Source organism: Gekko japonicus, unplaced genomic scaffold (assembly GCF_001447785.1).
Source record: "Gekko japonicus isolate JY-2015 unplaced genomic scaffold, Gekko_japonicus_V1.1 scaffold208, whole genome shotgun sequence".
In the NCBI taxonomy this organism is placed as follows: Eukaryota; Metazoa; Chordata; class Lepidosauria; order Squamata; family Gekkonidae; genus Gekko; species Gekko japonicus.
The window spans coordinates 370,099-390,587 of record NW_015173680.1 but is presented as its reverse complement, the minus strand read 5'-3'; the positions used below and the strand labels follow the sequence as shown (position 1 = coordinate 390,587).

General features: G+C 51.0%; 1 protein-coding gene across 3 annotated transcripts in view; it reads left to right on the top strand.

Moving 5' to 3' along the window:
* Positions 1–5,545: 5,545 nt before the first annotated feature.
* The window catches only part of GFRA2 (GDNF family receptor alpha 2), a 116,818-nt gene continuing 101,874 nt past the window's right edge, over positions 5,546–20,489 (top strand). For all 3 annotated transcript variants that reach the window (XM_015423018.1, XM_015423017.1, XM_015423016.1), the window contains exon 1: positions 5,546–5,684. In XM_015423018.1, coding sequence (XP_015278504.1) covers positions 5,645–5,684 — 40 coding nt within the window. In that variant the 5' untranslated portion in view covers positions 5,546–5,644. The remainder of the gene's footprint in view (positions 5,685–20,489) is intronic.

Sequence of the window (20,489 nt, the reverse complement as noted above, 5' to 3'; positions counted from 1 at the left end):
ATTTGGAATACTGTGTGCAGTTCTGGTCACCACACCTTAAAAAGGACATTATAGCATTGGAAAAAGTGCAGAAAAGGGCAACTAGAATGATAAAAGGATTGGAACACTTTCCCTATGAAGAAAGGTTAAAGCACTTGGGACTCTTTAGCTTGGAGAAACTACAGCTGAGGGGTGACATGATCGAGGTTTATAAGATTATGCATGGGATAGAACAGGTAGAGAAAGAGGTACCGTACTTTTCTGCCTTTCTCACAATACAAGAACTCGTGGTCACTCAATGAAATTGCTGAGTGGTCGGGTTAGAACGGATAAAAGGAAGTACTTCTTCACCCAAAGAGTGATTAACACATGGAATTCACTGCCACAGGAAGTGGTGGTGGCTACAAGCATGGACGGCTTCAAAAGGGAATTAGATAAGCATATGGAGCAGAGGTCCATCAGTGGCTATTAGCCACAAGGTATAGATAGGGGTTCTGGGGCAAGTGATGCTCTGTCTTCTTGGTGCTAGGGGGGGGAAACAGTGGGAGGGCTTCTAATGTCCTGGCCCCACTGGTGGACCTCCTGATGGCACTGGTATTTCTGGCCACTGTGTGACACAGTGTTGGACTGGATGGGCCTTTGGCCCTGATCCAACATTGGTGTCTCTTATATTCTTATGTCATGGAATCTGGCCACATTACACTGCCTTTTAGGTAGATTCTTCATGCCAAATTTCATACTTATAGGACAAATGGCCTTGGTTTTATGAATGAATGTAATTTTGGGGCACTGTTAAGGTTAAAACAGCAACAAATGAACATCCCTCAACTTTATAGCTGCTCTTGTGGCTGTATCATGCCAATGTTCAATGCATCAATGAACCAAATATGGTCCAGGGTGTGGTATTTTCTGTGCACCCTTCTTAAAATTCCCAGAATGCCTACATGCTCTGCAAGGTTGGGAAATATAATCCAAGCTTTTAGATCCTCCCTAGTTAAAGAATGGTATCTCAGCAGATGTCCAAAGAAAGCTCTCAGCTTCAAGACAGCAGGCCGAGTGAAAATCAGACTGCAAGAGAAACTAAGGAAGGCTATTTGGCCATGCATTTTTCCTCTGCATCATTTCAAGGAAACTCTGTGATATTGTATAATTTCTGCTGCTATGTAACGGTCTTTCATGTTTTAAGAGTGATGATGTTTTTGATTTTATTCTATATTCTTCTTTATAGTATACATTTGAAAATAAATGACCTGCAAGCCTCATGTGGATTCTCCTCAATGCTAGGCCCACGTGGACACTGCAGGTCCTCTTTTTCCCAGCTGCCATTAGTTGTGCCTTATTCTGTGTTCCAAAGAAAAGATGGGTTTTACTCCCTTGCAGAAACCTACTAAAGTTACCGATGCACAGAATCCCCCACTCCAAGGGAAAGGAGTGTTGGTGGCTGATTCTGCTGTCCCTTGGGGCTAAATCCCATAGCTTTGCCCTAGTCCTGGCTTACTGTCTTGTATGAATAGGTCTCAGTAAGAGGCGGGGAACCAGACTATGAATGATCTTCAGTCGGTTTTAATTGTTTGGTGATGGTCCCCTAACAACTCTGTCAAGCATCTATCAGAGCTTGGAGGAGGTAATTCTTCCCAGGTGAGGACTAGCAGGGAGCAGGGGTGTGTGTCTGAGAGAAGAAATGAAAGGTTTTGAGTCTGGGAAAAGACAGAGAAAGGAGACAGACAGCTGTGGGCAGAGGCCAGTGGAGATGTTGATGTGACCCAGGAGCTGAGTAGCAGTAACAGATAGTGATGTGAGATTCAGGTGGGGTAGCCGTGTGGGTCTGAAGCAGCAGAACAAAGTTTGAGTCCAGTGGCACCTTTCAGACCGACAAATAAAACTTCGTTGCTCTTAAAGGTGCCACCAGACTCAGACTTTATTCAGATAATGATGCTGTTATAATGACCACGGGTGTACTCATTGCCTCATTTGGCATTGGCCAGGTCTGAAAAGAGCAGCCCTTGGGCATTGCCACTGCTGCTGAGGCTCACCTCGGCTTCCCCCTGGCCATCCGTGGCTCTCTAGGGTGGTGGCCCACCAGGCACTTTCCCAGCCAGTTAAATAGCCACCCCACCCCTTCCCATCAGTTAGCTGAAGCACCGCGAGGTCTCTCTTTCTCCCGGAATCTAATATGGGCCATGTAGGAGTGCCTCTTTGCCTCCAGTTGCGCTCTCCTTGCTTATTTCTAAATAAAACAAATGCTACACAAACACCATAAATCTCCAGCTCTTGCTGGCTGTCCTCCAAAAGGAGCTAACCCAGATAATGCTGCTTCTGGAAGTTCCCATCCCTCAGAGAATTAGGGAACACAGAATGGTCTCTGTCCATCCGTTTCCTTTACTGGCAGTCATTTGCTGGATTGTTTGAGATGCTGTTTCAGAAGCTCCGACTGCAGTACCGACTCGGGGAGAAGAGCAGAGAGAACTTTCTGTGCTATGGTTTCCCCCCTCCCTTTCCCTGGCCTGTGGAGAAAGGAAAGTCACAGCGTGTCAGGAGAACGGAGCCAGAGCAGAAGCCCTTCAGGGTCCTGCCACATGACATGCCAAAAGTGAAGGCTTGTCTGAGCTGCACACAGCGCTGAAATTTAAACATCACACCAGTGTGGTGCTATTCGGTGCTCTTGTACAGCTGAGACTGTCAAATTCAAACACTGATGAACGGCCTGGGAAAAAAATATGTTTTTTCTTTAAAAAATGTATTCAGAAATCTTGAACATTTCTCTGCCTTCCAGTTTATAAATGGAAACCGGAAAAAATGTGCTCAGCATTAAAGACTGGAATTTTGTTTGATTTCAGATTTTGCTTTTGAAAATATCCCTTTCAGCGCTACTTTCATGGTGGCTGAGAGATTTTGGGCTAGTTGCCTGCAACACCCTGGAATTGACACTTAGGTCCTCTATACTTGGATCCAGCCACCATAAGAATTTAGTATGGCCCCCAAAAGCCCACTTGGTAATATGGGGATGAACTGCCTGAAGAGATTCAACAATGTCCCTCCACCCTGTTCTGCCATCCCCCTCTCCTTCAGAAATATTCTGTAATTCTGTAATTATTTCTTTGATAACAATCTCTCTCTCTCTCTCTTTCTCTTTCTGACACACACACACTCACATTCCCTCCCTCCTTCCCAGCCCACTAGGTCATGTCAAGCCAGGTTTCATAACCTTGCCAGCCTCTCAGCCCTCCTGCCCTGGCCCCATCATTTTGGATACTTCACCTAGCAAGCAAAGGTAGAATCCTGGGGGGGGGGGGACGGACAGATGGACGGACCGAGGCAGCAGAGTCTCCTGCAGGATCAAGGGCAGCAGGGACAAGAGCCTTTTCAAGGATGTGCGGCCAGGACAGGAGTGGGAAGAGGAAAGGCTAGAAGATCCACCCAAGGGTCAAGGTCAGGAGGCTCATCTGAAAAGAGCCGAAAGGAAATGTGTAGGTTATTTGGGGTATTTGGCTCTTTCTGGGTTTTTTTTGGCTCTTTCTGTCAAGCATGATGAGCACAGAAGAAGTTGGGTTCATAATGATAAGAACACAAGCAAGTGTGAGAATCCTGCAGGCCACACATAGATGCCAGTTTAGCAAGGGGTAATGGAGGCAAAGAAAAGGCGCGCTGGGTCTGCAGGCAGGCAGGGAAAAGAAAGGGGCTGGCCTGGCACCGCGGGAACACAATGAGCACTGCCCCCTGTGATCCCAATAGGACTGGAAGGAAGCACTGGAAGCAGCATTTGTAGCAAGTGCAGGTCAGCGGCTTCCCCTTGTTAACACGGAAGTGGGGGCAATCCTCACCTTCCCAAATTGGGGCCCATCAGCCATGTGTGAGGCCACGCCTGGCAAGAGGGGCACCTAGAGAAAGCCAAGGCTTCCCATGCCTCCACCCCTGGTCAGCCAAAGATGGCCAAAGCTGGTGTCTTCTATGGAGGAGTTGGTTTTGGCATAATGGATGGTCCCAAAGCAGCACTGGGGGTGGATGGAAAGCACAGAGGCTCAACTCTCTGTGTGTGGGTGTGCGCGTGCTCCTCTAGCTGTCCTCCTCCCTCAGGAGGGGAAAGTGCTGGCAAGAAACCCCTTTGGCAAGAAATCCGCCAGCATGGCTTCCAAGCACAGAGGTGAAGCCGTCCCACTAGAAACCTGGTTGCTAATCCCGGCACTTCGAGGTCCGGTTGTGGCTGCTCAGTGGCTAGGGAAACGCACACACAGGGGCCCGTCCAGGCTGCTTATCTATGGACCATTCGGGATATGTGCCGCCCCCCCCCCTTTTTGCACTGCCTGTTTGTGTTGCTCGGATCCCTGTTTGCAGTCCCTGGTTCCTTGTGCTCCAATTCAACCACAGCTATTCCTGCTACTTCAAACAGCTCTCCTCCATAAGCCCGGGGATCTCCACAGCCTATACGTCTTGGGAACCAGCGGGCAGTGCCCTACGAAGTGCCACTGCCTGGTTCCTGGTCCAAAGCCTAGGGTTTGTCCCAAGCCCTCAGATGGGGGTTGCCCACCCAGAAGAGCCCCCTCGAATGAAAAGGCCCACCTCAGACTTCCCACCCCCAAAGGGGGGAGGATCGCGCTGCCAGTCCCCCCCCCGGGGGGGCCCCCCCCCCCCCCCCCCCCCCCCCCCAGCTGCTGCCGTTGTTGCAACGCGGGCATCCTGCGCGGCTCTGCTCCGCCACCGGACCCGCCCCTTCTGAGCACGGCGGCGCCCCACGGTCCCAGGGCAGGGAGCCGCGGCTGTCTTGGCCCCCTTCCCCTTTTGCTTGATCCGCCCCTAACGCCCGAGGGGGAGTGGACACCGGCCCGGGGGTCCGCGGGAGGACAGCGGAGCAGGGCCCCCCGGCTTCTTGCCGCGCCCCTGCACCTGCCGCCGCTTGGGAAGGGACGTGCAGGGGGACGCCGCCGCCTGCCATGTGCCTGACCGAGGCGACCCCCTGGTGGGGGCTGCCGTCCCAGGCCCACGAGTAAAGGCGCGGACTGGCGAGGGCAGCCGAGCCTCCGCCTCCTCGCCCTCGCCCCTCCCCCCAGGCCCCACCAAGGGCCGCCCCCTGGGCGCAAAAGGTGCCCGCCGGCTCGTCCCCGCCGTCCGCGAGGCTGAACTTGGAGGCCTCCCTAGCCCGATCCAGTCCGGTCCGGTGGGCTCGCCTGGTGCGGAAGGACCGGCGTGGAGGGAGGCTGCCTGCCGCGGGTCGGTCTGTCCGTCCGTCCGTCCGTCTGTCTCCTCCTCCTCCTCCTCCTCCCCCCGCCGGTCAGCTCCGCGGCGGCTGCGGCTCACTTCGCCTCCCTCCTCTCGGTCGGCGTCGTCGGGCACGGAGTCCGGCAGAGACGTGCCGGGCTGGATGGAGCCGCCGCTCTGATCGCCTTCCTCGGCGTCGATCTGCTGCTGCCGCCGCTGCCGCCGCCGCCGCCGCCGGGAGGAGCCAGGAAGGCAGGCGCGATGCTGCCGGGGGAGCCGAGAACCGCGCCTCCGCCTCGCAGGAGCTGAGGAGGAGGACGGCGGCGGCGGCGGCGGGGCGGGCTGGCCGGCCGGCCGAGCGAGCGAGCGAGGGGGGACTCTTCGGGCGACGACGGCGGCGGAGGGGAAGGGGCGCCCCGGCGGATCTCATCGGAGCTGCTTTTGCGCCGCGGGTCCGAGGGATTTGCCTGCCATGATTGTAGCCGGCGTCTTCTGTCTCTTTCTCTCCCTCGGTGTTGCGGCTGGGCTGCGCGGAGGGAGCGCCGAGAGCGACGCCCGGGCAGTTCTTCTCGCGTGTAGGTGGCGAGCGCGCGCGGGGAGACTGCAGGAACGTTTCAAGGAGACCCAGCTGGGCACGAAGAAGTGTCTGGCCCGGGAAGCCCGCGCAAGGTGGGAGCGGAGGCAGCCGTGGGGAGCGGAGCGGGGTGGGGTGGGGGGCTGGATGCCCATCAGGGGTCGCCCGCTTCCCTGTCTTCTGCCCTCCCGGCCCCCGCAGGACAGGAGCTCCCCCCATCCTAGATGCCCACAGGGGGCACGCAGCCGCCTCCTCGCTTTGGAAAGTTGAGTTGGGAGAAGAAGGAGGGGGGGGAGACCATCTTTGGTTGCAGTCCAGCCGGAGCTGCGGGCCGGAGGACGGGGGGGCTTTGCCCGGAGGACGGAGGCGCTGCCTGCCCTGCCCGTTGAGCTGGGGACCGCCGGATCCCCTCCCGTCTCCTCGCAGTCCGGCCGCCAGGTGCGTTCTCAGGCAAGAAAGCTTTTCTGGGGGTGGGGGGTGGGGAAGGGGGTGTCTGTAGGAATCCAGAACGTGGGTTGTATTGCGGGAGGGGGGAGGGGGGATGTCAAATAGTCCAGATGAATGACAGGCGCTTCGGCGTGTCGCTTGGACACAGGTTCCCAGCAGGAGATGGGTGGTGAGGAACAAAGTTCTAGCAGGGCCATGCGCTAGACAGCCCTTTCCCCACTCCCCGCCCGCTGAGGAGGGCCGCTAGAAGGCTGCCGGGGTCAAACTCGGATGCTCAAGGTTGACTAACTGGGCTGGGGCCAGGCTTTCTCATCGGCTGCATGGAGTGGCAGCATTCAGGAGACTTGTGAGGGAGAACTCCCCATCGAGGGGAGCGGCACCCCTTGATTCACCCCCTCCCCCCCAACCCACCATGGCAGGGGGAAGTTCTGGCAGCCCTTCTAGAAAGTCAAGCAGGACCCCAGGATCTGGCATTGGGTGGGGGGTGAAATGGGTCTGAGGGGCTGAGAGACGCTCTCCTTCCTCCATCGGAAGCTCTTTCCTCTGCTGGGCATCACCCAGCAATTCCCAGCTAATCCTCAGCAGAGGCAGCTTCTCCTAACCGATGTTGGCTGTTCCTGACTTCCGATTCACGCTAGTACCTCATGCCGTGAAAAAGAACCTCCTTCTCTGGCCTGTTTTGGAACTACTAAGCTGTTCTTCACCCACTGCCCTTTTCTGTCCTTTATATGCCCGGCGGCTGTGTCCCAAGTCATGTAAGCAGTGGTCGGTGTACAATATCTGGTTAGGAAATTCAGTATTCCCTGGGCCCTGGCAGCTATTGCAGGAACACATGAAGCTGTTGTATACTGAATCAGACTATTAGCCGGTGAAGGTCAGAACAGTCTTCTCTAACTGGCAATGGATCTACAGGGTTTCAAGTTAGAGGTCTTTTCATATCAGCCACTTCCTGGTCCTTTTAACTGGAGGTGTTGGAGATCAAACCTGGGACCTCTTGCTTGCAAAGCAAATGCCTTGCCAATGAGCCATGGCCCCTCACCTCAAATGACCACCAATAACATGGGACAGGTGAGGGAACCAAAGATGGCAGGCCAGGGGAGGGATGGCTAGTGCCACACTGGCTTAGTGCCCTGCTGGGTCAGACCAATAGTCCATCTAGTCTAGCGTACTGTTTCCCACAATGCCTGCTGATCAGATGCCCCACAAGACCCATAAAAGGAGCACAAAGGCAGAAACCTCCTCCTGCTACTACACATCTATAACTGACAAAAGGTATACTGCTTCCAAACAAGGAGGTTCCATTTAGTCATCCTAGCTAGTAACCACTGGTGAATTTGTGTATCTTCCTTTAAAGCCATTGCTGTACCCCCTGGCAGTAAGATCCAGAAGTTAATTCTTTGTTGTGTGAATAACTACGTCCTTAGTCTGTCCTGAATTTGCTGCCCATGAGCTTCACGGGGTGCCCCTGAGAGTTAGTATTTTGAGAGAGGAAGAAAAACAATGCTTCTTTCTATCTTCTGTCTTTACACTGTGCAGATTTGTGTAAACCTCTCCTGTGTACACTCCTTAGTCATCTTTTTCTAAGCTGAAGAGCCCCACATTATCTCATTTTCATAAGGAAGGCAGGCGCTTTTACCCCTTAGTCCTTGGGGCTGCCTTTTCCTGCACATCCCCCCCCCCACAGGGGGTGGAGGAGTGGAATGAGCTGCAGCGCTATGGCTTTATTTCCTCTGCCTTGCAAGAGTGACACACAATGGATATTCTGCATTCATGAAAGCTGGGGTGGGGGGTTAAGTCTGCCATTCCCTCCATGTTATCCCATGGAAACATGGGGCGGGAGTGGGCAGGGGTATCTTCTTGGCAGGCTTGCAGTCGAAGGCAGCCTTTCTGGGACCAGCTGCCATCTTTTGAAGTGGAGTGTGCGTGTGTATTTCCTGCAGCTACAGCAAACTGTGGGCAGGCAGTGGGGAGGTGGTCAGGGGAGGGGGAATCCCTTACCAATGCAAAGTTGGCACCCAGACAAGTGTAATGCTAGATTCCCGGCTTAGGTAAGTGAGTGTGGGAATAATCCAGGAATCACTAGAGGCTTGGGAGGGCATAGAGATGATTTTGAGCATAGTGCCCAAACCTCAGGTGGCTCCATACAGGGGTCACTTGTACTGAACAAGTTGGATTCCAACAGTAACATCCCACTGTTAAGAGTCTCTTAAAAGGAAGCAGTGAAGGCTCTGGAAATGGGGTCACACTTCTTATCAGGAGGGGGAAAATTTTTGATCAAGATGGGAACAAGCCCCATGGCCCGCAGAAATACAGAAGAGGCCTTGCACTTTTCCAGGCCTGATCCAGGACTTGCAGAAGGCCTCTCTGGATGAGCCTCATATCGAGCAGCTGTGTGTCCCCCCTAAACTGGCAGTCGGGAGGGAACCCCTTTTTCTTTGGAGCTCAGAACCCTAGTGGGAGCATTTCCAAGGTGTACATTGGCCAGCCGCTTTGCTGGGTATCGCCCTTCCAGATTGTGGCCAGACTTGTCATTGCTGCCGCTCAGCACGATGTATTTGCTAATTTGGAGGGCTGCCTGACACCGCAAAGCTTTGGGGTTCCAGGATTCTTCTGAAGATTCCCATCTCTGCCTGGTGCTGAAAACTAGTCCCGAGAGCCCACGCTTGTGTATGAAGTGAGAGCCAAAGGAGCCGGTTCAGAGGCAATGCAGTGCTTCACAGCAAACGGGTGACGGAGTTGAGCTATGAGAGGATTCAGTGCACAGCTGGGATGAATTTGCCTAGGAAGAACAGTCAGACTGGATCTGGAGAGGAATTAAGCCAAGTTTTTGTGAGTTTCACTTTTTTTTGTGCTGAAATGTGCATTTCAATGCAGCAGGTTTTTAAAAATTTGAACGGGCGTGCAAAAATGTGTGGACTTTATGGACTAGCTCACGAGTTGCATAACCCCTTAGAGACTTAAAAATGACTTTTGGGGGATTCCTCTAGCAGGGCTTTCCATTCAGGATTTGGATGAAAACAGCAAACCATGAAGAAAAGCTGTCAAAATGCAACTTGAAATGGATGTGCTTTTTGGGAAATGGAGAAACTGGAACAGGGTGGATAGTTTGGGCTCAGATGTGATCACTCAGCTACTCTTCAGCCAGATGCTGTTTAAGGTGGTGTTAGCTGCCCTTGAATACTGCCAGGCTTGTTTGTCTCACATTGCCCTTGCCTGTGGAGCTCTGGCCAGGGCATTTGACCTGCATGGACCTGTGGAAGGCCAATGGATGAATGGACCTTTTGTGCAGGAACGGATGGGTAACCTTTTCTGGTCGTCTTCCCACTCTGTGATTCGGTGATTGACAAGTCTGTTTTCTTCTTGATCCTTGAACCTAAAAGGGATTTTTCATTAAGTTTTTCCCCCTCCTTGGCTTTGATGCTGGATACACTTTGGCGCTTCTCAGTAAAGAGCAAAAATCAGCTGCTGCCCTATGCCCACTGGCGGTCACCACCTTTCTTCTGTCTTCTGGGTCTACCTGGGTGCAAATTGATGCTGATAGCATAGCCAGACAAACTCACAGGGACACTACATTGATGGGGGAGGTTGGTGTGCCTTTCTCTTCAAGGCCACTGAGAAGGGCAAGGACTCAGGGTACAACTTGCTGGGAGGCTGGAAAGCTGGTCAAGACGAACCTCAGAGATGAAAGCAACAGCCCTGTTCTACAGGTATCTTGTGTGTGTTCTGATGTGTTCCCTCAAATGTGGCATGCATGGGGGCCCAGAGGGGGATGCATGCTGGCTCCTGGCTGCCCAGCTTATCTTGTTCTCTGTTGATAGTACCAGGAGGTTGGAACATCTCTGGTTTGCTGACTCTCACTCAATTCTTCTCTTCACTACAGTCCCTGCCCCATGGAGCTATGGTCCATGTAGGTCCCATGACCATAGCTCTTTGGGTGGTCAAAGGGGACCCTCTCCTCCCTTTTTCAGCAGCCAAAAATCAACAGCCCAAACTCCAGAAATTACTTCTAGTCCAGGGGTTACATTTACTTACCTTGGAAAGGAAGGGATCTACTCATGGCAGGTGTAGTGCTTTATTAATGTTGCTCCCTCTGTAGGTGAGGACCTAGGTGGTTAGTTCCTCTCAGCCCCAAAGGCCTGGTTGTGAGCAACATCTGGAATGGGTGTGTGGTGTGTGTTGGGGGAAAGCTTGGGTGACTTGCTACGATGTCCGTGATGGCAGCTGTGACAGTCAATACTCCTTCCCTCCTATGTCTCATGTACATGCAATTTTGGGAGCTTCTGCAAAAGTGTTAAGTGGTTTCAGATTTTCTTTTTACATTTAGAGGCTGGGTACCTTCCAGTGTGGAACTAAAGTCTTTTTTTAAAAAAGGAGATCAAATAAACAGTCCCTTTGACCATTATCCAGCCCTGTCATTTCGTATTATTAATTTATTTCAGTATCTTTTTTTTATCCTAGAAAGCTCAGGGTGGTATAGCCAGTTCTGCCCTCCTCCATCTTATTCTTAAACCAGGAGGAAGGCCAGGCTGGGAGAGAGCAACTGGTCCGAAGTCATCCAGCACAGCTTCCATGACAGAGTGCGGATTTGAACCTGGGTCTCCCCCAGTCTCAGTCCAGCACTCTAACCAGTGCACCACATGGGGTTTCTCTACAAATAAACCCTTAATCCTGGGATCTGGGCCCTTGCTCCATTGCCGAAGCACGCCTTCCCCCTTTTATACAGCCCAGGGAACAAAAGATTCCCCTCAGTGGCAATACTGTATTCCCCACCACCACTGGGACTGGCAAGTGCTACTTCAGGATGGAAAATGAAAACTGGTTTGTTTTTTAAGCTATCCAGCAAGGGCCCGAGGCACTAGTCATTGGAATTAGGAGTGACCGCTGTGTTTGGCTGGCAGCACTGGTTAGTCTGGGTGGTACCAGTGGAGGTGTCACTTTGACTTGTTTTTCAGTTCAGAAGACAAACAGCCCCACCAGTGACATCCTTCCCCTCAGTCCCTGCAGTCGCAGCCTGTCTCCCATGGAGCTGCCTTCTGCGGAGTCAGACCCTTGGTTTCTCAAGGTCAGTGTCATCTACTCTGACTGGAATCAGCTCTCCAGGGCCCCATCACTCAACACCTGATTCTTTTAACTGGAGGTCCTGGGATCGAACCTGAGACCTTCTGCATGTAAAGCAGATGCTTTCCTGCTCAGCTGCCGTTCACAGAACAGTTGAAATTTAGCCCAGTAGCACCTTAGAGGCTGTACAGGTATTTCCCACCCAAGCCAGTTCAGGAATGGGAGGGAATCCTGTACTTTTCCAGTACATTAAACAACAAACCCAGAGGTAGGCTATACCCTCTCAGGTTTTCAGAACAATATGCCACCAGAACCTCTTTTCACTAGTCCCTGCTTTCCTAAGGGATAGATTCCAAACCCTTAGTTAGCATCTGGGATTTAACACAATAGCAACTCACTTCAGAGATGCACACTTTTACTCTCCAATAGTAGCGTATCTGGGGAGTGTTTAGGCCACAGGATTTAGGCTTGGAACTCAGGTACAACATCAGAGACCATTTAGAAACAAGAATAATTGTTTATTCAGTACAGAGCTTAACACAGACTACCAGAGTTACCAAAATAACAAGCGTAAGGCGATTTGCCTTAACTACACAGTAAAAGACAGATATTTACCAAGTTCAGGAACATCTAAACAGTCCAAGGGATTTTGAAGGAAAAATCCATCTTTGCTCAACCATGTGGTCCAATTCACAAAGCAGTTCTTTGTCCCCCAAGAGACAGCATTTCTAGGTGCCATAAAACAAGCAGAGAGAACAGGAGCAGAGAGCAAGAGACTCTCTCTCATTGGGATCAATCAATTATAGCCCAATTCCATTCATGATCAGCTGTGGCCATGCAGCCAATCATGAGTGGACAGGGCATGTGCCCAATTGTTGGTTGTCATAGCTGCATGTGGGGATAGGCTAGTAGTTTGGAGACCACGCCTGCAGTCACATGACCCAAACTCCAGCTTCTCCATTGCTTCTCCATTGCTTCTCCATTGCCTATGTGACTTTTTGCATCTCAGGTCTGCTCTTCCACTTAGAGGCGTGAAAGACTGTGTGGTTATATGGCATGGCTATTGAGGCCATTTGGCCTCACCATTTGGCTTGCAACAGGAAACAAGACATAGCATGTTATCAAAAGACATCACAGGAGAAGGCATGAGACTTTTAGAAAGCAATATTTCTATACAGAGACCAATAAGATTTTCGGGGTGTAAGCTTTTGGGAGCCAGGGCTGCCTTTGTCAGATACACAGTTTGCAGAAGGTTGTTATTCTAGTATCTGTCTTAACTCTTTCATGTTTGGCCTCCATTGTCTCAGGTTAGTCCTGGGCTCTAGGCTCAATTGGGCTGCCTCCTGGCCTTCCCCTGGGCACATTGTGCCAGAAAAGTGGGCCATGAGACACTGGTATTGGAGTGTAATTGCACGCTTCTCTCAGGCTGGCATCCGCTTTGCAGGCTGGTCAAGCAGGCTTGGAGACTGCACCTGGGATCGAGCGAGCACAGACACGGTGGCCAGGGCAAAGAGCCTTTCTAGCCAGGCCACAGCCTTGCAGGGATTGATGTTAGCATAAGGAGGAAGAGATTACAGGTCCAGTTGTTGTTCCAGGAACAGCTTGCAGTGGGACACAATAACCAATGGACATTCTGAACCACGCTCAGGACCATCCTCTTTGCTTCATGCCTGGGGCAGACACAGGAGTTGCTCCTGGGCAGAACCCCCATCTGCCTGTAGGTGTCACTGTCTGACTTTCATAATTGGCAGGAGGTGACCTGGCAATGGTGCATCTGTGCCTCCGGACTCTAAACAGCCTGACATCTCTGCTTCCCCCCCTTTATATCAGAGCAAAACATGTGGGAGGAGACCACCCCTTTGGTGACCCAGAAAGCATCCTGGAGCAAATGTGCATGTCCACCAGAGACCTGCCCTCTGATTGCTTCCCACACCATCTGAGCTGCTTGCTAGCAAAATTCCGTCCGGCACTAGTCAAGCTAAGTGGAAGGTCGTTTGGGCGCAAACAAGAAGGGGGGAGGGCTTGGATTTTTGAGTGTGTGGGTGGGGGTGCTGCTTCAAATTCAGGTTGAAAAGGCCCAAACAAAAAGAACCCCCTGATGGGAGACGTGGTGCCCATGAAAAGTGTGGCTCATTTATACATGCTCAGATTACACAGTAAGAAAAGACAGAGGGAGAAAGCGGGCTTCAGGAATACCTGTCATTCTGGCAAAGGGAAACCGCGTGGCTGCTGATCCATTGTACTCTGTATGGAAGGCTTTCAGTCCCTCCTACAACAAAGACATTCTTATTGAGACTCAGTCACTGACCTGCCAGTAGAGTCCCTCTAAGCAGTGCTTCCCACAGAAAAAAAAAGTAATTTCTAATAAGCCTTCTGAGGCCACACATTCCCAGCTGTGGGACTATAATGGTTCTCATGCACTGTATTCAGTAGATGCTCCGGGGACAAAGTCCTTGAAGAGATAAGAGATCCTTCTAGGCTGGAGCCTTGATCTCTACCAGCAGCAGCCACAGTCTTGGTTTTCTTGCAGTTTCTTCTCATTGCATTTCTTGGGCAGAAACTCCTGTGGCCTTTGGTCATGCTTGCCCTTCCCCTCCTGATAGGGCAAAGGTGATGCCTGCCATTTTTGTAGTCAAGGGTTACAGAAAATGTGTTGTTTGGTTGGTCCTCCTGACACTCTGTTTCCAGCTTTATTGTAGAGCCTGCTTAGATGAGAGGCTGCCAGGTCTGTGATTGTATCATTCACTGTGATTTTTTTCAGAAAAAGCAGCCCCATGAAGTCTCAGTCAGACTCACAGGACAGGGGAGATTTTCTTTGAACCTCATGAAGCATCAAATAGCACCCCCAGGGTCATTTCAGGTAGGGAAACCAGTGTGGTGGTGGGGGGAGCCTCATAAAAACATAAGAGAAGCCAATGTCAGATCAGGCCAATGGCCCATCTAGTCCAACACTCTGTCACACAGTGGCCAAAAATACCTGGTGCCATCAGGAGGTCCAGCAGTGGGGCCAGGAAACTAGAAGCCCTCCCACTGTTGCTCCCCCCCAAGCACCAAGAATACAGAGCATCACTTGCCCCAACTTGAGAGGCCCTATCTATACCCTTTGGCTAATAGCCACTGATGGACTTCTGCTCCATATGCTTCTCTAATTCCCTCTTGAAGCTGTCCATGCTTGTAGCCGCCACCACCTCCTGTGGCGGTGAATTCCATGTGTTAATCACTCTTTGGGTGAAGAAGTACTTCCTTTTATCTGTTCTAACCCAACTGCTCAGCTTTTCCATTGAGCACCCACGAGTTCTTGTATTGTGAGAAAGGGAGAAAAGTACTTCTTTCTCTACCTGCTCTAATCCCATGCATAATCTTGTAAACCTCGATCATGTCACCCCTCAGCTGTCATTTCTCTAAGCTAAAGAGCTCCAAGTGCTTTAACCTTTCTTTGAGGAGCCTCAAGCACCTTCTCTCCACCTACCATGGCCCTGATGCCCGCAAGTGCCTGGGAATTAAATTCCCAGCACTGAACTGGCATTATGCATCTGATCGCATGGACCCATGGAGGATGTGAGGAAAACATAACATGTAGTTAGGCTTAGCCTGCAGGACAACTCAGATTTTAGTCTTACCCCGACTACTGCTGGCAGTTTGACACAGTGTGGGTAATTCTTGGCCAAGAATGAGGGATGCGATAAATAATGCTTGGCTCTCTATTCAGTCTTGGCATTACAGCATGCAAGCCATTGAGAGACATAAAATTCTTCTTCGGGCAGAAATGACAAGAGAACTCATGATCACAGATATGGTTGGTAATAAATATACTAAGTCTATCTGGTGGTCTGAGGCAAAATTCTTGGTGATTCATACATGGATTGACCAGAAGGCAGTACTGATTTCTTTCCATGATCTTTCTTTGTCCTTTGTGTTCAGCAAGCCCGTGCGTTTGAAAGCCAGACTTGGCTCTAGAGATTTCCTTTGAGAGAACAGGAGGAAGAAGAACGGGGTCTTGCCGGCCTTGTCCCTGATTTGATCTTCAGCCCTGGGAGCTCGAGGTGGCTTGAGTAGGGCTTCATGTCAGCAGGACTTAATGTTCTCTTCAGCTCCCCTTAGTTAATGTGGGCCTGAGCTGCAAAAGGAGGTGTCTTTTGCTCAATTGTTAGGGAAGCAGCTCTAGCTGTGGTGCATCATTGTTTGAAGAGAGTTCTCTATTCCTGCCGCGATTTGTGCTCTCTCCCTCTCTGGGCTCCCTGGCAGGCTATCCTGAGATTAACGGATTTCCTTAAATCAGAGTATTTCTTTGGTGTCATCAGTGAACCAGAAATGGGTTTAGTGCAGGGCAATACTCCCTCTAAGCCGTGGAGTCTTGTGAGCAAAAATTCTACTTTGTGAGCTACTGGCATTAAAGTTGTGAGCAAGAGATTTGGCAGCTGCATAAATTAGTTTGCTCTGGAGCCATCCTTCCTGAGCTGAGACAAAATCTGCGAGCTGGTGGCTAAAAAACTGTGAGCCAGTTCACACTAACTCAGCTTAGAGGGAACACTGGTGCAGGGGTGTCAAACATAAGGCCCGGAGGGCTCTTATGCAGCCCACAAGCAACTAGAGCAAGGGAGGGAACAGGAGACGTCTTTGGGAAGTGGACTCCAATTGTGGCTTCAGCATGGTAGAACAACTTTGTCTGCAGCAGTCAAGCAATGTGGGAGTGTCTGCCCAGTGCTGCACCACTGGCTCTCCAGTCTGCCCATGTGGGTTTCCCTTTGCACCCCCCTCCCAGCCCAGGGGGCCTTGCAATGAGGATACACCGACTCGGAGCTGACCAGCTGCCGTCCTTTATATACAGTTTATATCTTCGGTACCTGGCATTACGTTTATGGCACACATGGCCGGGCTCAACCAAGTGACATTTATGTCAGATCTGGCCCTTGTAACAAATGAATTTGACATATCTAAAGGTAAAGGTAAAGGTTCCCTTGCTCGAAAGCCAGTCGAATCCGACTCTAGGGTTGCGGTGCTCATCTCCGTTTCAAAGCCGAAGAACCAGCGCTGTCTGAAGACGTTTCCGTGGTCATGTGGCCGGCATGACTAAATACCAAGGCGCATGGAACGCTGTTCCCTTCCCACCGAAGGGGTACCTATTTATCTACTTGCAATTTCTTGCTTTCGAACTGCTAGGTTGGCAGGAGCTGGAACTAGAGATGGGAGCTCACTCCATCATGCGGCACCCGGGTCTCGAACTGCTGAACTACTGACCTTCCACAGCCTGCAGTTCAGCGTCTTAACCACTTGAGCCACTGCAGCTCCTTCCTGACGTCTCTGGTTTAATGTAAAAAGGGACCAGTCAGGGGAGAATCCCACTAACTGAGGATTAGCTGTGGCCAAGGAGATGAGAAGCCTGTGTGCTGTATGGTACCATTTCAGATGAGAGCTGATGTGGTGGGTGAGGGGGAAAGATTCCTGCAGATAGAAATCTTGACATCTTATGAGTACTGCTATGTGCTGATGGCATATATGACATGCCACATTCCCTCATGTTGCAGGCGCCCAACAGGGTCATCCTAAGCAGAGTTACACTCTACAAAACTCTTCTAAACTCCTTGACTTTAGTAGTAAGTTTTGAACCTGGGTTTAGCCATAGTCTCAGGTGGGAACAGACTGAGAGATTTTGCTTTGGGCTTGGCCAGTGCCGGATGCTTGGCATCTGCTAGCAGGCTTTGCTGGCTCCCAGCGGACCCCAGGAAGCCACATCAGAAACCTCAACATTCACTGATCGCAATCTGCCTTCCCTTCCAAGTCTGCATGGCTTTAATCTTGTAAACGAGATGACGACATTGGTGTGTGTGTGTGTTGATCCTCAAATGACATGTTTTACTTTCTCTTTCAGAATGCCATGAGTGTATAATGAAAACAGGATGGAACTATGTGAACTTGGATGAACTTTTCAAGGGTTCTGAGTTCATCCAAATTCACATAGTTCCATCCTGTTTTCATGAACTCTGCAAGGGTTCTGAGTTCTGGAGTGCGTGTCAACTCAACTGATCTCCATATGACACTAACGGCTTGTGAAGAACCTCCCCCCTTGCTTTGTGCTGAGCAGAGGTTCTCTGTCTGACCGGTGTGATCCTTCAGGGCTACCATGGTTCCAAAGCTCCAACCCTTCAGGTTTATAAGCAAGAGATTACCCAGATACTGTCCTTGAAGGGGAAGTTTGTAGTAGCTGATCCTTTTTCAGGTTCTGTACTTTCTCACATGGCAAGGTCAGCCATGATACTGATACTACCTACTACTACGGGCTTAGTGAGGGCTTACTTCTCCCTGTTTATCTGTGCAGCCTATCTATGGAGTCCTGTAGTGACTCCTATAGTGTTTGAGAGCCAGTTTGGTGTAGTAGTAAAGTGTGTGGACTCTAATCTGGGAGAACTGGGTTTGATTCCCCACTCCTCCACTTTCAGCTGCTGGATGACCTTGGGCAAGCCATAGTTCTGTCAGAGCTGTTCTCGAAACAGCAGCTCTTAAAAGAGCTCTCTCAGCCCCGCCTATCTCACAGGGTGTCTGTTGTGGGGAGGGGAAGAGAAAGGAGTTTGTAAGCCGCTCTGAGACTCCAAGTGAAGAGCGGGGTATAAATCTAATCTCTTCTTCTCCCCCTCCTCCTCCTCGTCCTCCTCCACATTGGTTGCCATGTTTACATGACCAGGTCAGGATTGGTGCATTGCTCCTGGGGGAAGGACAGCATCTGCCCAGGACCTGGCTTTATGGAAGAACTGGGAGGGTAGAAGTTGGGTGGCAAGGAGTTGAAGGAGGCTGTAGCAGCTTATGATGGGGGCATGGCTTATCTCTCAGCACGTCCTCAATAGTGGGAGAAAAGCAGCCAGGAAGAGAGGGCAGACGGGAACCTCTGGGGCTCCTCCTGGGATGCCAAGGGGAAGAGAGACAGCAGCCTTTGGCAGCTACCCAGCCTTTGTGATGGGACCCCTCTGTGGGGCAACACTGGGGACAGGGACCACTCCTGGACTTTGCTTAACCATCCCCTTACCCATACCCAGCTGAGAGAAGCACTGTCCATGGTAGGAGCCTCTGGGATGGGTACCAGGCTACAGATTCTGAAAGCCCAAGCTAGTGATGATGGGGTTGACCTTTATCTACCTTGTACATTTTTAATCCAGCCCTTTCTCCAAGGAGGTCAGGGTGACAGTGACACAATTCCCCTTCCTCATTTAACCTCACAGTATCCATGTGCGGTAGGTCAGGCTGAGCCTGAGAGTTTGGCTCAAGGTTACTCAAAGAGCTTCATGGCCGAGTGGGGGTTCGAACCTGGGTCACAGAATCATAGAATCACAGAGCTGGAAGGGGCCATACAGGCCCTCTACTCCAACCCCCTGCTTAATGCAGAATCAGCCTAGAGCATCCCATGTCCAGCCGCTGCTGAAAGACTGCCAGTGAGGGGGAGCTCACCACCTCCCTAGGCAGCTGATTCCACTGTTGCACAACTCTGACTGTAACAAAGTTTTTTCTAAGATCCAGCCAGAACCATCCCAGCTTCTAGTCAGACATTGCATCACACGGGTTTCCACACTGGTTTCTTTCTCACTAGCTTTGTTTGCCTCTATGCTCCACCATCATTGGCTCTCTCACTATGATCCTTTCAGTACACGAGCCCCTGCTTCGCTGCAGAACAGGTGATAGCTTCTGAAGGGCATACAGAGTCACGGTGGAGAGGTCTACCAATGGTCATAAGCCACTGGGCCTAAATGGAACCTCCATGTTCAGAGGCAGTAATCCTCTGAATGCCACTGCTGGTGGTAGCGAAAGAGTCAGGCTTTGGCTTCCATGATCTGCTTATAGGACTTCTTGGGCCATATTTAGTTTTTGTGCTCTGGACTGGGTTTCTAATAGATTGTTAATGCTAATGACTGGTATGCCATGTTAGGGTTTTATTTTGTGAGCCACATCAGTTAGGTTCTCTGGAGAGGCAGCATATATATTTACTAAAGAAATAAATTAAATCTGGTCAGCAACTGTATGGAAGACGATGCTGGACTAGATGGACCACTGACCTGATCCTGCGTACCTGTTCTTATGTTCTGAGAAGATAAAATTTTACATCAGAAGTGCAAAATGATCAACCCAGAGAACTGGCTTTTGAATGTTCCTGTCTCCAGTCCTGATTGTCCCTGCAGCAAATCCTAAAGGACTGGGATTTTTTGCTTTGTCCCAGTTGGTTTGCACTTACTCTAAATCTCATCTGTCATCTTGTTGCCAACTAACCCAGTTCTGGAGCCTGCCTGGCAGTTTCTTTGATGACTGAAGCCAGAGACAGGAGATGTGTTCTCTGTAGATGCTTCACACAGTTCACAAAAGGTAGATCTTCCTAGGAAATCAGAAGCATTGCTTTCAAGTCCCAGTATTGAAAATGGGATTTGAGAATGGCAGGTTACTTTCAAAGCTTTAAAAATGGCGTTTGGAAAATGCCTCTTTTAAGAAGGCAAACCACACTTGCCCTGTTCTGACAGCTCATCTTGTCTCTGCTGAGCTCAGACAGTCATGAGACTTTTGATAAAAAAGTGAGACCTGGCAGCGCTGAGTAGACCCCCCCCCTCCGTGCCCCCCAGCATGCAAGCTGTTGCAGTTAGCAGATCTGCTTAGCATTCAGCTGTGACCTTCCCTCCAAAGGCATGTTGGCAGTTTGGTGTTTGGAACTGATGGCAAAAAAGAGCATAACCTGCCAACCAGCTACACGGGGAAACAGGTGGTGTTCTGTGATGGCCCATGCCATCTGCCGGTGCAGCCTTTGGCATGCTCATGTGGAAGTCAGGGTGTTAAAGAAGACTTGTGTACTCCCCCCCCCCACTCCAGTTATCCATTTCCTGGGAATCTTGCTTCCCCCCCCCCCGAGATTTGCAGACAAATCTGGAATGATTTTGGAAAGTCAGGAGGGCTGATAATTCCACCCAGAACTGTGGTACTGCTAACCAGATGGTGAGCATGCCAAAGGCAAACATGCTGTGTTGTGGCTCCCAGTTACAATTGTCGGGGTGCGGTTTATGCATACCAAGCCTCACCCGTAGAGGAATGGACGAGGGTGCACATTCTGGCTTGCCCTCTGCCTCTTGTGTTGTGTCCTGTGGGGTGAGGGTGCCAATTGGGAGGGGGGTTGAGCTCCAGTGGGATGAAGTGTTTCTTCTTCTCTTAACTTGGTGGACGGAGAGGTGGAGCCGAATCCCCTGGCACGCTTCAGCATTTTGCACATCTGGAT